Genomic DNA, 16,518 nt, shown 5'->3' on the forward strand with positions numbered 1-16,518 from the left:
GACCGACGTAGCGAATCACTGCGCCCACGAAACGCAGTTCTTTCAAAACTAAAACTATAATATTCACCTGTTTGACCTACCAAGTACCAAGTCGTAACACGTTTCCTAACGTTAACCTTTCTGCTATGTTCCTTATAATAATATTATGACAGTAATTTTGTTCAACTAATTTGTTTTATCACGTTTACATTTGTAATTATCTATTATAATATATATTTTTTAAATTATAATTTACTATTTTTGGTGTCATTAAAATTTAAAATAACATAAAATGATGGAAATTTAAATATATATATATATTATATACAAAACAAAAATCAAGATAAATTTGCATATTAATCGTATATTATATTTGGTATAAGAATTTCAACTGTTTTCGAAAAATATTTTTCAACAGCCAATAAAATGTTCTCATAACTGCAATAACTAGGCCACGTTACTTGCCTCGTAATCCAAATCTATATACATATTTATTTAATGTCTATAAAATATAAAAAGTACAGTTTAACTTCAACACAAATTAATAAAATCCATGAAAACTGGAAATGAAACCAGTTTAATATTATGATAAATTGAAATCAATATACGGTCTATATAAAATATGTAGATTATTTGACCACGAGAGTTAAACCACATACTTGATTATATTTGCAGAAACCATCACTGGTTATACATTTGCTATACAAGTATAACAAAATATGACATAATATTATGAATAGTATTCAACAAAGTGCATCATGCGTTTGAATTTTATAATAGTTTTATCGTCAAACATGTTGCTTTTATTTATGATAAATTATTGTAAGAAAGAAACTGATTTATAAAGTATTAATCATAAGTTATAGCAACTAAAATATAATTATTAGAAATGTATCGATGAATATATTATTAGAATAAATGAGTTGGACCTAATAGTTAGAGTTTTTTAAAACAAAAACGCATTAAAATTTACAATACTATTCCATATGTTGACTACGTTCAAATTAATAAATTAAGAAAATAACTGAAATTTATTCGAGTAATTAAATTGTGCAACAATTTAAATTTAATACAATTTATTGACTATATAACATTAATTAAACATGCAAATTATTTTTATTTTTGTTTTGTCTTATACAGCTGAATCACACATCAATTATGTGAGATACATCTAAAAATTCGATTCATAAGTCACTTATTTTCTCAACAAATAATTTCAATAGATGCAGTTAAAATGATATTTTGTCAATATTTTGAAAAATAAGACTATGTATTCAATTATTATTGAGAAAATAAGCAACCGAGGGTCACTCAAATTGCGTAACTCTTATTATACCTGAATTGCCTCTCGGTTTATCATCTAACAAAGATGCAAATATTTTGATACTAATTTGTTTCCATTTCCAATCCTGTTAGTAAGCAGGCCTACTATAAACTAGCGGTATTTTAAATGTTTTAAAATCATGTCTTAATAATTGATAATAGATTTATATAGATATTATTGTATACAAATAGAGAATTAAATATATTTATTGTACCATTATAATTTTTACATACTATATCTATTTTTTAATAACTAATTTATATTTTAGAAGCCTTAAATAAATTAAAACTCAATGTTCGAATTTCTTCAAAAAAAGGCAAAAGGTAAATTAAGTTATAAAATAATAATTTTAACTGTTATGCAATGTATGTTTGCCAGTTAATGAATATATAAATTTGATACTACTTAGTTCTCAGACATACGTATTATAGAATATTAAATATTATAATAATTATTATATCTACTAATAATTTATTGTTTTGATAAAGTTTTTATTATGATTTTTCAATTAAAAACTAATTTATAGTAAAAATATTAACTTATTTTAATAATTTTAATTATTATTTAAGTTATCCAATCAATTTAATAACTAAATTTGATTATTTTTATGTATTACGCAATATTATTACACAAACCATCAAAAAATAAAATATTCATATTCATATTAATCATATTTGATGAGTTGATAGAATATTATTATAATTTAAAGTACTTTACCAAAAATAACAGTATGATAGTAAAATGTACTGATAGTTATATAAATGTATTTAAATTTCCTTAACATTACATCTAAGAAATTAATTTAATATTTGCAAAATTATTGGTTGTTTTTAACATACTGTATTTTACGTAACCCAGATTTTTTGTCAGAATTCAATAACTATAGTAAAATAAAAGTTCAGAAAGTCACAAAAACATTCTAGTTTTTCTAAAACATGATTATAATATATGTGTAGTACTGGTATAAATTTAGTAAAAATATTTCAAAATGTTTAATAATATCAACCTAGTTGTGTTTAGCAATAACAATTCGGAATAATCAAATTACATAGTACTCTAAACTTCTAAACAATCCAAGTATAGCTAGACTTTTTAGAATTAAACTTAAACAAATACCTCTTAACCTATACCTCATTTGTCTGTTGTTTAAAAAGGTTACGTAATTTACTTATTCACTAAATGCGATTCTATGTAAGCAATTTATAACAATACTCGTGTAAAAATTCGTAAAATAAGGAGATAAATATTTTTATATTAGAGAAACTTTTAATAGTGTATTTCTGTATTGGTAAATTATTTTTTCGGTCAAACTTTTGTCAATGAGCCATATTATACGTAATCGCAAACCACGCTTAAGAATAAATACAAAATATTGTAAAACAATCGAATTAAAAATGAAAACCATACGATGATAATTTAATTTAAAATGTATTTCGATAGAAACACTGTCTATTCTTGTATGTTTCAATGAATAATGAAAATCCTCTGTCATTTAGATACGTTGCGACGTAGCGTTAGAGCCCGCGGAGGTTATTAGAAGAACCGTTCGGAGGATCAAATGTGATAAATATCCCGTAAGGTTCTTTAATCTGAAAGAGGATTCGACGATTCGGTCGCGGTCCCGCAACTCCCCGCGCCATTATCCATTTCACCGCGCTAATACCTGCTTCGTCTATTCGATTTTCGAATAGGAATTTCGTTTGGAATGATAATGACGACTGACGCGTACCACACAAATGACACAACTACTGTACTGTGATGGGCTTAAAACGCGTACAGAAGTCGAATGCAAAATTATATCAGTGGTCGCCACTGCAGGTGGCATGACAAACCAAAATGGTTACCTGCAGCCATTCATTCCTCGCACGAAAGCCATGATCATAATAACGTGTTGGCATACGATTTTCCACCCCAGATAAGTCGGCCTCACAATTATATACTATTCCTTTTGGGGGAGAGTTTTTCTGTTGTTCTAATTTAAAATCACGGCACTTCAGCCACAGATATATACACCATCATCAACAATATCTCTTATACCGTATTATTTTAATACAATTACACGAATATCTTATTTTGTAAATAATTTTTGTTAATGGTTAAAAAAGTTCTACTCAAATAATTTTTGGCAGCATATATTATTTTAATTACATTTAAATACGTTTTTTTATCATACAGCGCGTATTATATATTGGTAAGCATACATTTTTAGCCATGGATATATAATGTAATGTGATATACACTACACACAAATAGCTTCCAAAATTAAGGTAAGTAACTTTCTTTTTACTCGAAACGACTTCGGGTATTTTCGGAGATATTTTGTGTACACTATTTGGGTACACCCAAAATACCACCAATATTATAAGTTAATATCGTGGACGTTTATTATTGTTCAATAATAAGTATCAACGTTTTTCGAATATATTAGTACATTCAAATTGTGTTTTTAAAATCTATTAACAGTTGACGTAAAACAATAGATATGTACAAATACATTTTCAGCTTATTTAATAACCCATGGCATTCACTCTATAATTTTAAGCATAATAAAACTTTAACTTTAGTTTATATGCATAACGATTAAAATAAAATAAGGTAACAAGTTTTCCTCAATCATGAAATAAATAACTAATGAAAAATAAAATTCAAATCATCAATATATTATATTTATCTTAAGATTCCGTTTGAGTACTAAAAGTTCAAATACCTAATGTGAGAGGCAGTTCGAGTGAATAATTTTGAAATCAGGAGACAAAGATCATATTAATAAAAAAAAACTCAATATTTCCCACTTAAATGTGTTTCTCTCCTTTAAATGTTTTTGGGTTTTTCGCCAAGATTTTTCAATTTAACTATCTAAAGTTGGGTTAGATACCTAAAATCTTCAGTTAAACAAAACATATAATATACTGTTATTTATTATGAAGTATTACTATATTAACTGTAAAGTAATAACGGGTAAAGTAAAACATAATAAGTTATAGATTTAGCGTTACCCAAAATCAGTTATTATCAGAAAATTAAAATATCTGTGCAAAAACATAAATATGTTAAAAAAACAACCAATGGAGTCAATTTGAGTAGGATTGGAAATAATTCCAAACTTCCAGTATGATATTTTATGCAGCATAACGTTAAATACTTCATTTAGAGCTCTAAATAATAATTATAGGTATGTGAGTGGTATATACAGTACCTGCAGGTACCACGGTGCCGGGCCCAAACTTGTGCACCAACTCCTGGATAAATACACCGGATGCGAGATGGAGTCCGTGAGTGAGCAGATGCGCGGTCACAGCCACAGCGGCCACCACCCAGCCCCATCCACCTTCGGGATAATAGTGCTGCTTAAGCGTAACCAGTTGACGGATGTCACCGAGTCCGGATAGGCCGGCGGGCTGCGACTTGCTGCAATGGCCAGGCAATGGCGCACCACCTCCAACGCCGTGGAAGCCGCTTCCGGTGCCGCCAACACCACCTTCCGGAAAACCACTACCACCGACACCGTCACTGAAGCTGCCGCCCACGCCCGAGTCGTTGCCCAACAGGTGTGGTAGGCTTCTGGACCGGAAAAGACCGGGTCCTCCGTTGCAGCCAATACTCCCGATAATGACACCACCGCCAACACTCACCACAACTCCGCTGCAATAGATACGCGTCCCCAGGCACAAAATAACGTAAAAAAAAAATACAGACATATTCATTTGAACACAACGGCAGTCATTCAACAAACCACGCAATGACGAGTGACTTTTTTCTTCTATCCATCTTTAGGAAACTATATTTTAATTTATATAATATAACTTACGCGCTATTTCCTACCAATCCCCTACATAGTCCAAAATGTATTTTGATTTATTTTTCTGTTTTTCTAGAATTTTCTGATTTTTTATTTTGTTAACCGGAACTCAAAATGTTCATAATCATAAATTTTGATTTTTTTTTTTAAAACACCAAAGTTAACTTAAAACCCATATTTATTATAACAATGTCGTATCTTTTTGTATTTATTTTTATAGTTGATTCGACTTTCTATTTTGTATTTATTATTATTATTATTGAAATTAAACAGGTATAAAAAGAAATAAATAAAAATACGCATAGTAAGATTTATATAAATGTATCAGAATTTTTGTTTTTCTATTTCTACGTTTGACTTTGAATACCTAAATATATCCAGATATGGAGAATAAAAACCAAAAACCTTAACAAAATATTTGTCAAAAAAAAAGTCACTCGGCGCACGTCAATTAAACACCTATACGATTATACGAGTACATATCTAAGATAAGGTAAGTTGTTTTTTTATTCATTTTTTATCGTTCACCATCGTTTAGAAACCGTCTACTTCTATCATATGACAATGTCTTAAATTATATATTTTATTAAACAGATCACTATCACTAGACGCTGCTGCCCTGTAAACGAAGCCACCTGCGCAACTATTTTGAACGAATATTGGAGCGATTTCAAAAAATCATGATACACGGGACCAATTTTATTATTATTATTATAATTATAATTATATAATTTAATAATATACTTCAACGAATCACAAAAGTCGAGATGATTTATGGTATCGGCTGATGGTGGTACACTGCACGTTTCGAACGTGCAACAACCGATCAGTATAACTATACGTCTTATCAAAAGTCACCGATCGAGTGGTTTATTTTATATCATGTCTGTCTGTGTGCTCCGGATGTGTGCGTCATATTATATAGGTCTATTAAACTGAATGGACTCAGCCTTCGAGAAAAATGTGTCAGCTGAAACGATAAGGTCATATATAACAATATATGAACGGTGTGTTCGCTAGATGAAGTTAATATTATACTATACTCTTCTGACCAAATATTTGATATTAAAAAGTTATCGGAACATAATTTAAACCGATAAACCGTTGACTGAAATCATTCGTCTGCGGAAGATGTGGTAAAATATTGGAGTTGGCGCCATATATGATCGAATACAATACAGAAAAGGAGACGGAGTCACGATTTATAGTGGCCAAATTTGATTGCCGCTGACCAGCGATAAAATGTATTAGAGTTACCTAAACCTTTTAAACGTAAACCTTGTCATAAATTATATAATATGTACAAATTCCCTATTTTTGTCATCAATATTTATCTCATTTTGAATTTTACCACTCGTTGCTATACTACCATCTTGGTATCTGCATGTGTTATCAAGGCTCAATAATTATGATTTAAGATAACAATCATCTAAGTTTTGTCGATTAATATCGACAGGACGAAAAAAATTAGCAACAGTAATAAAATATAATATGTGTACTGAGTACACCGAAAGATTTATTTATTCATTTTATTGATTTCCACGTAATTATTTATCAGTAACCTCGTTATGAATGTTAATAGTTTTCATTTAATTCGTTTAAAATTATGCGAAATCCATATTTTCATTCAAACTTCATCTTAGGATCGTTAAACATATGTATACATTTTGTATTTCCTGTTGTTATAGAAACAACTCATCTGAAGTAATGAAATAACTTAATAGGATTTTTGTTGAATATTCAAATTTTTATGACATAAAAATAATGTAAGTAAGAATCTATTTTGGAATTCTTATATATATTTTTAAAGCCCTATTAATATTATGATTTTGGACGTATAAAAACCAATTTTATATAAGTACGATAACTACGATAAAGTAAATAAGGAGTTAATAGATTGTTCTATTCAAACCTCTTACGCTTTTAATTTTATTAAAAGACATATTATGTTTTTCTACTTTATAATATATCTAAGTATACTTATACCCAGTTTATAATGTAAATATCTTAGTTGATAGGTATAGAATCCTCGTACCCGGAAATACCGAAACCGTGATTATAATACAAAAACAAAACACTCAACTATCTTTTTTTTTGTTTTGTTTTACATAATAATATGTATTATGTAGTCAAGTTTAGTTTGTCTTGAGTAGTTTGTAACCATAAAAAATGAATTTTAAAACTAAGTATTCCTGATTTTACGAGTATAAGTATTAATTTTGTAGTAAATTATATCTATCTACAATCATACAAAGGTAATTTGCTTCGACTTTATTAAAAACCGTTAAGACTCTTAGGAATAATTTTTGGAATAATTTATTATTAACACTATAATTATTGGAAATATTTCAAAGAAACTTTTTTATAAATATATATAGGCATATAATATAATAAGTACATTACAGTAATTATTTATAAAATAAAATGTCTATTAAATATGGTTAAAATCTATTGATCACTGCAAAAATATACAATTTATAATAATTATTAATTATAATTAATAAGTATTATAACAAAAATCAGCAACTCGTATGTTGATCAATAATAAACAATTTGATATCAAATTAAGGAGTATACCAAAAATCAAAGGATTCTAATGTTTAAAAAAATACACCCAAGCGTGACAAATTATAATTTAATTTTACGTTTACCATCTATACCTAAGGTAAGTTAGTATATTGTATAACAATGTCTATAATGTCTTGTATTTCATTTATGAAAGTGCATTTTCTTTACTTTACACGCCCTAGTGAACACATATAGATTATTCGAAAAATTCAAAGACTCTTTGGCGACGTCACGGGACAAAAACTATTATATACCGTGGTTATAATAATTTTTTTCGACCAATTTCTTTCTTTTTCACCCCAATATCGATATATATATATAGTATATACAAATAAAATATATAAGTATATATATTTTTTTAATATCATTATCAATCAACAATCTTATATCACCGTCAACATCATTGAGGTATTGTTATTATTGTATTATTTACCATTTTTACGTACGTGTTGAGGATGAAAATTACATATTGTATTTACTGATGCTACAGTTGAATACAATACGTAAGATAAATGTCGCGTTCCTACTCACGTCTTACACAACTGTAATACAAAACGGCAGCAGAAAGGAGAAAACACAATAATAATATTCAGCTCGAATTTTAACCATCGACGAGAGCTGAACGACCGAACGCATACGCCGAAATTGGAACTTATAAATACACTTTCAGTCAAATACTGTTCTGTCTAACGTGGCCGGGAGCGTTGTGATACAAGTGAGTTTACATAAAAAATTCTATATTCATATTTCTCTCTCTCTCTCTCATGATTTATCGAATTAATACTTGAAGAACACGCTTATGAGACGGATCTCGCTATACCTAATGATTTAGTTGCCAAAATCGGACGTCAATAATATATAATACGAAAAAAATGCGACTTCTGCATAAGTGATGTACGCACCAAAAACGTTACCGAACAAAACTATCTACTGTATCGTTTGTAAATCATGCCTGAGCATACATAATATTCAAGTTTATCTTGTAACTGTGGATACACCATTTCTGTAACGATGATTTATCGATTGGATACCGCCGCGAGAACTCTCAGGTTCGGGTAACTAATCAAATTATGTTTTCTTTTACTTATGTGATCGCGAATTTGCTTGAATTTTTAATTATTTTCATGCAAGTTATGCGTGGTGATACATATTATAATTTAATATATACGTACCACACGCACAGAGGCATCAATTAATATAGATTACAATATCATACAGTCAAAGCAAATTTGTCGAATAAGCGATTATAACTCGATATAAAGTTGTATACATATAAAAACGAAATTATTTCAATTTTTTTTCTAAAACTTCATTGTTCATCTATGTTTATAGTAATTGTATTCATAAAATACAATATGAATATGTATAGAAATCATTAACACGAGAAGTTACAAATCATTTACGTATACCGACCTATATTTTATTTGATGTTGCATTTATTACTGGTCGACTTCATTATTTCGTCATTGATCTCTATTATATAAACTATATTATATTATAATATACAATATATATTTTACATAATAATATGGTAGATTTTAAATTTATTTACTTCAGTAAAGCTAAATCAAATTATTAAATAGCTGAATGATTAAAATAGGTGGACAAGAATTGAAAATATAATATTATTAAATAATCAGGTATTCTATCAAATTTAATATTTTTTTAAAATTGAAGAAACTTTAATTCGAATCTGTGTACACTGTTCAGATCAACTTAAAGATAAAATAAAATTTGTTTTTATGCATAATCAATAATATACAGTTTAATAAATAAAATAATTTTTAATTGGAAAAGCACCAATACAAAGTAATTATCTTAATGCTCCACGAATTAATAGTCCAAAATTATTTTATTAGGTGTATTGTTACTAAATTATTCGACAAAAAGTACTAGTTAAAAATAACTTTCTATTAAATTTTAAAATATAAAAGACGACATTTATATCAAATTGGTAAAAACGTTTTTTTCACTTTCGTTTTCTGTGTATAACACATACAATGTTATATAAAGTTTATTCTTAAAGCTAACAAATTATTATTATTTTTATTTTTCGCAAAAATCTGTATCAAACCTAACCGACGTATTTTTTCGTCAACAAGTCTTGGTAATTTGCATAGCACATAGATCTTATTGCATTTTGTACATAACGAAATTGAATACATGAATTATATATATATATTTATATAAACTGAATGTAATGTAGTAGTGTGACAAGCCAGTGTACATACATACATACATACATACATACATACATACATATATACATACATACATACATACATACATACATACATACATACATATATACATACATACATACATTTATGTGTATAGAAAGCGACTTAGGGCACCGTTACTCAATGATCCATCTGAAGCATAGATCACGTATTAAACCCGTTATAAGCGTCTATTCGATCTTATCCATATTTTATGACCACCACATAATATATTGACCTTGTTTTTATTAATGAATGTCGTCGGACGGACACTGTGATATTGCAATTTTTTCAAAACATATTATGAGCAGCCTTATATATATATATACACTATTTGATATAATTTGGACAACGACATTTAAACATATATCAAGTATGATATTTGTTATTACTTATCAGTTATCAATAGTTTTTTATACCAAAGAAATGTATTCTGTTACCTGAATAAACAGATTTTCATTTTTACACAGCGCCTTTATATTAACGTCGTGACTACTATATTTTAAAATGAAAAACTCAGTTTTGTTATTGCGAACGGTACATTAAATTGTATTATATTGTATAATTATATTATATTAATATTGTTTTAACTAAGCATTTTTTTCATATTTATTTTGAAAAAGAAGAAAGTAATTTTAAATGTAAATATATTTTTGAAAAATCCTAGAAACTCAAACACAAATTAAAAAGCTTTTTTTGGTTTTTACTTTGAGACCTTAAACATAGAATTGTTTAAACAATTAAAACCAAAAAAAAAAAATGAAATAAACTAAATTAGTGTTTATATTGCATTCACAACAAAAACAATAGATCCATTGGTTCAAATTGACCATGTTTGATGTAGATTTATTCCTGTACCTATTTGAATTATAAGATGAATTTAAAAGCGGTATTCGATGAAAATCATCACGCCAATATGTTTTTGTTACAATATAGTTAAATTCGTTTGCATTACACATATAATCATGAAAATTATATCAACAAAATATTTCAAATTTTAAAAATATACACTATACGCCATTATACAAGTATTTATACTTTGCATCTAAAAAACCATCTGACCTTTTATATTGTTTTTAAAAAGGGTTTTGGCACCGTAATAAATTCAACTGCATTAGTATTATAGATATTTGATTACAATTTGAATTTATCTCCAGGTTAATGTACAATACATGATTTTATAAAAATATATATTGTATATATTAAAACAAGGTGGTATATAATTCGAAACTTTTGGATGCAGTATTAGTAGGCTGTAAGTGCAGTGGATAATATTAATTTAATTTTCAATACTATCTTTACATTTTTACCTATCCTAACCTTCGTGCAAGGTATAAAATATGTTTTATAAGTGAGACAATTTCCGTGAAAAATTTCATCACTAATAATTTCAGTAGGTACTGGCATTTTTGTTTTTTACAGATGGTATACATAGTATTTGTAAAATCTATTAATTCATAACCGCATTATTATAACTTAAAAGATGGTAAGTATCTTAATATAATACAAATTATAAATTCAGTAATTATACGATTTCGCTTTTTTTTTCGATTTTTCAAGGAGAATGACTGCAATACAAACTCGCACGTTTGATGAATTAGTACACAGTAAGCTATAATAATATGATCAGCAGAGAAAGAATATGACGATGAACGACCATTTTATTGCCTACGGATGGAACAAAGCGGACGATTTCCAAACGGTGAGAACGATTCATGAGTACCTGCGGTGAAGATACGAAATCGCGTATGGGGTTAATGCAGTACGACACCGGACAGAAGAAAACATTATACACATTAATAAAGAAACGAAAAATGCTACAAATATTAGATGATCGGGGGTCGAATGTTTGAGCGTTTTTGAAGTTGATAAATCGTGTAAATCTTGAGCATGCCTGGTAATTGTTTTATCCAGGTAGATAATTTCCACAGGCCAAAAGAATTTAAAAAGTTCACATTAGTGTAGTACTTAATTTTCAGTACGTGTATTGTTTACATTCATATGGTTATTTACACTGTGAAATAATATTTACATATTGTACATGTATATAATTTGTTTGGTATCTAAGTTTAGTTTAAACATTTCCATTGTCATTACAGCTGCTTATGTTCATAAGTACTAAGTATAAAGGAACTCATTATTTAGTTCGTAATAGAAGTAAAATAATAATAATACCTAAGTCTTTGATACAGAAAAAATGTTAATTTTATTATGAATAAAAACTATTAAATAAATTATACATGTTATTATTAATAAATTAATTTAAAAATCTTTTAAAATTTATACACAGAAATTATTGAAAAAAATGATCCACTTAATATTTGAATTTTTTTCTTTTACAAAACAATTCTTGTCCTACACCAATCTACGCTCAAGTGACCTATAGATATTGAAAGGTAAAAAGAATTCCCGTGCTCAAACAGACGACGCCCAAAAGTTTCATGCATTACTTAAATCGAAAAATGTTGATTGTAAAAACAAAATTCCGACCGTACGATAAATCTATATAATATAATAAACAATTATATTTTATATACCACTGCTGTTGGTATATTGCAGTTACCGCGATTCTGTCCGGTATCACTACGCGTGGTATATGTTTTAGTGGTATAGGTATCAAATAGGTTGAAAATATTATCGTGTTTATAGTATTATTAATAAAAAGGAGAAGAAAAAGAATATGATCAGTGAATAACGCGCGAGTGTTACCGACCTGCTGGAGTCATCGTCGCCGCCGATGCCCATCATTCTGCCGGGTTCGATGATACCGATGACGATGATGATGATGATGATGATGACGACGCAAACCGGGCATATCACATGGGCGCGATCGGCCGCAGCCGGAACCGGAAACGACAAGCGTACGCGAATGACGAAAAGGGGCTGCGTGAGGTAATATGGGTGACGGAGGGTCGCGAACAGACACTGTCACGCGTATTCACCACTGACACTGACGACGAAACGGATCGGAACGCAACGGTCGTGGACCACGGGATGCTTGGACGGCGACGTGTACGCGCGCCAACGATGCCGACAGACGACTGTCCGGTGCGCGGCAGAGCTTGTTGCTGCGTTCGCCACACGATTTCGTACACGCACACCGCGCCAATGTCGCGCGACCGCCGGAGCACGTGTCCCGCCGCCGACGCGTTCACGAACGCCGACGAAGCGGTTACCGAACTTGTGAGCATAATACTATACCGAACCCGAAGTTTCGTAATATTATTATTGTAGTCTTCCGCCTATTTTTCGTTCTCTATAATACCTCTCTCGTTTCCCCGCCAACCCGTCGACGGTCGGTGTTCGCAAACCGAATTAATACACCGCACCCCGGACCGTCTCGCCCGTCGGAAATGTGCACTCGTCTTATGCATCGTCCTCCATGCTATCGTAAAAACCGTATTATTAACATTATCATTATGGTCGTTATTGTAATACATATATATATATACACACACACACACATTGAGGTTGGTACACCTATAACTACCTATAAGTATACGGTTTATTATTTCGGTTTCGTGGCCGGTTCTTTTTTATCGTACGCGGTAATGGGTTTTATTTTGCCGAAATCATATTATTATTTTCTTCGAAAACGTCGTCATCGTTTTCGCTTTTCTCCAAAAATACGTCGGTGTGTCCCCGAATGGAACAATTCTTGTAATAATATAACGCATAAATTCTAAGTATAATTAGCGTATTCGCTGATGTATTTTCGAACAGAACTAATCAGTTGCACAAATATTAGGTCGGTAGAGAGTGATATATTATTATTTATTAATAAGATAAGACCCCGTGAATTACGAATATACGAATATAGATGTTCATAATATCGTGTTTTTATAATTTGTTTATTATACCAAAGATTTAGATTTAGACTAATTATTTCTAAGTTAGTTGAGTAAACACAGTTTACTTCTAATGTGGTGATAATAAACAAAATACTTACGAGATATAACATGTTATATATTAACAAATCTGTTACGAAATAATTAATGTAGTCATATTTTTTACAAAACAAAAATCACCTACTATGTAAGTAGCGATGTAACGTTCAATATTTAAAAAATAATTTTAATAGCTTCCCTCTGTCTATACGTCCGATATAAACGCCCCTCGTATAACATCACAATAATTTAAACATTTATCAATGTGAATATTAAATTATGAATGTAGGTATACTTTATTTTAAGTTTAAAAAAAAATTATAACTATTAGTGTTTTAGGTATAGGGTTATACTACACTTACTCCCTTCACAATTCAAAAAATAAAAATTTTAATTACATGGTACGAATTCTCATAACCGTAAAATGTATCCGTTGTTTAACAATATTTCACTTTTAAATCAATAAATTGCTTACGTAAATTGATTCTCAAGCTTTCAGTAGATACTAAAATTTTTACCAAATACAGACTATAAAAATGATTACAAAAAAAAAGGATTTTCCACGTATTCCTAACAATAAAGTGTATTTTTACTGACATAATTACCTATGTTAAGTAATACCTTTTAAACTTTTATTATTAAAATATAAATCGTATGTGTATTGAATATTTTTACTTTATATACAATACGAATTGTCTCATTTATTACTCGTGATTTATGTCATATATTATGTACATATTATCGAACATGTCTTGCCAACAACGTGTAAAATATTGTTTATAAATCCACTGATATACTCGTATTGCTTTATTTGATATAAATGTAGATACGATGAATACATAATATATATCATGTATCAAAATGTGTCAGTGACCAGTGTGTTTTATTTTGATTTACGCCATTAGGGCATGTTGAAAAGCAAAACTTGCTAATATAGTAAATTAGTAAACCGGTAGGCAATACTTGATCCATTTCATAGTAAAATTATCATAAATTAACAATATTGTCTATTTTGTAGTTCTATCTACATTGTATCCAATCATATAATAAATGCGATATTTGTTTAACCATTTAATATTCATGCACACTTTGTCATTTATTTTGTTAATCAAGAAATCAGCTTAACTATCGATTGAAGCGTTTATATTTTAACGTTTATCATCATAGTATTATTAAAAATTTCTATGACCTCATTTTATCACTCCGAAATCCTAACAAACTAAAAATAAATTCAATATTTTAATTTTTATACCTATAATAATTAATTATTCTTATAAATAATATAAGAGATTATTAAACGTATAGACATCTGGTTTTGGACTTATTCGTAAATTAGGATGATAAATATTAATTTAAAAAAAATGATTTATTCATTTTGTATCAAACTATTAATCTAAATTGAGAATAAACAATATTTTAAAAAATAAACTTTACAGATAACCGACATTTTACAAATCCTAAATTAACAACTGAACATTAGTATACACACACACGCACATGCACATGTAGAATATATTATATGCCAATATGTATTACAAAATATTCAATAAGCAATAAGCATAATACGTTTTCAAGTTTCTATTTATTTATTTTTAATTAATTTTTTTTAGACTTATATTATTACTTATTTTTCTTTTCAAACATACATTGCACATGCACATATCATTATAATAAAATGTAGATGAACTAACGTTGTATATATTTCCATAAATATTTAATTCCATAATTGACCATTTAGAATTAAAATAGATCAACATTCCGAATACACTATTAGTTTGTTTTTTTTTTTAATATTCTAGCCTACAAATAATATTGGTTTTTGCTGACTTTTTATGGTTGACGTTCAGTACCCAATTATAGTAATTACTATATGTCTATATAGTCATCCTCTGGTGATTCGGAGATAACTAGATAATATTGTCTTTTACTATTTATATCTCATTGCTATAGATTTAGGTAGGAACACTAAGAACACAAATTAGTGAAAACGTAATCCAAATGTTGTTTTCAATTAATTTCGATCTCGACAGTATCTACTAAGTTAATTGCTGACTCATTCCAACCGATAAATTATAATAATTTGTAAATAATAGAACGTAAGCGTATTTTATCCTAACACACACCGACAAGAAGAGCAGAAATTAAAACGTGTAGCTTAATATCAATAATTCAAATGTGTGTAGTTTATGTACATGAGTTAAAAATAATAAAAATAAAAAGGTTAGGTTATCGAAGCCTACAGCAGCTTGTCAATGGCCCCTTCAATATAGTTCAACCAAGACGTTGAAACTTGAAAAACCTATACATTTTCATTGATACCAAAATATAATATTATAATATTACCATTGAAACTATATCTTCATTAAATCGCAATACTTAAAAAAGTTAATATACATTTAGTTAAATTAAAATAACTTGTATTGTAAATGCATAGACTGTTAATGACCTAAAAATTAAAAGTTTTATTTCTAATAAAAATAAATAAGCCGCAGAAAATATTGAGCGGATATCTGCCACAATTAATCAAAATATTTAGTTACCTACATTTTGTATTACGTGTAATAGATTCAGGAACCAATCGACAACGGCCGTTTCTCCATAGATAGGGTTGGTCAAGTCTTTCATCAGTGGTAAGTTTTGAGAAACCATAAATAGAAAACTACTCTTTTTTATCAATGTATTCATTGTCTTCATAAATTTATAACACTTATAACAATACTATGCTATTATATATACGGCACG

General features: G+C 28.7%; 1 protein-coding gene across 3 annotated transcripts in view; it reads right to left on the reverse strand.

Annotated features, from left to right (window-relative positions):
• Positions 1 to 16,518, reverse strand: part of LOC132919425 (monocarboxylate transporter 10) — a 329,301-nt gene that overhangs the window by 150,725 nt on the left and 162,058 nt on the right. Inside the window, exons 1-2 of one of the 3 annotated variants that reach the window (XM_060981016.1) lie at positions 12,603 to 13,014; positions 4,500 to 4,945 (exon numbers count right to left, since the gene is read on the reverse strand). The exons of the other annotated variants lie outside the window; for them this stretch is intronic. Coding sequence (XP_060836999.1) covers positions 4,500 to 4,945; positions 12,603 to 12,637 — 481 coding nt within the window. The 5' untranslated portion in view covers positions 12,638 to 13,014. Of the gene's footprint in view, positions 1 to 4,499; positions 4,946 to 12,602; positions 13,015 to 16,518 lie in introns of those variants that run through there. 3 annotated transcript variants of the gene reach the window in all.

This window comes from Rhopalosiphum padi, chromosome 2 (genome assembly GCF_020882245.1).
Source record: "Rhopalosiphum padi isolate XX-2018 chromosome 2, ASM2088224v1, whole genome shotgun sequence".
Taxonomy (NCBI): Eukaryota; Metazoa; Arthropoda; class Insecta; order Hemiptera; family Aphididae; genus Rhopalosiphum; species Rhopalosiphum padi.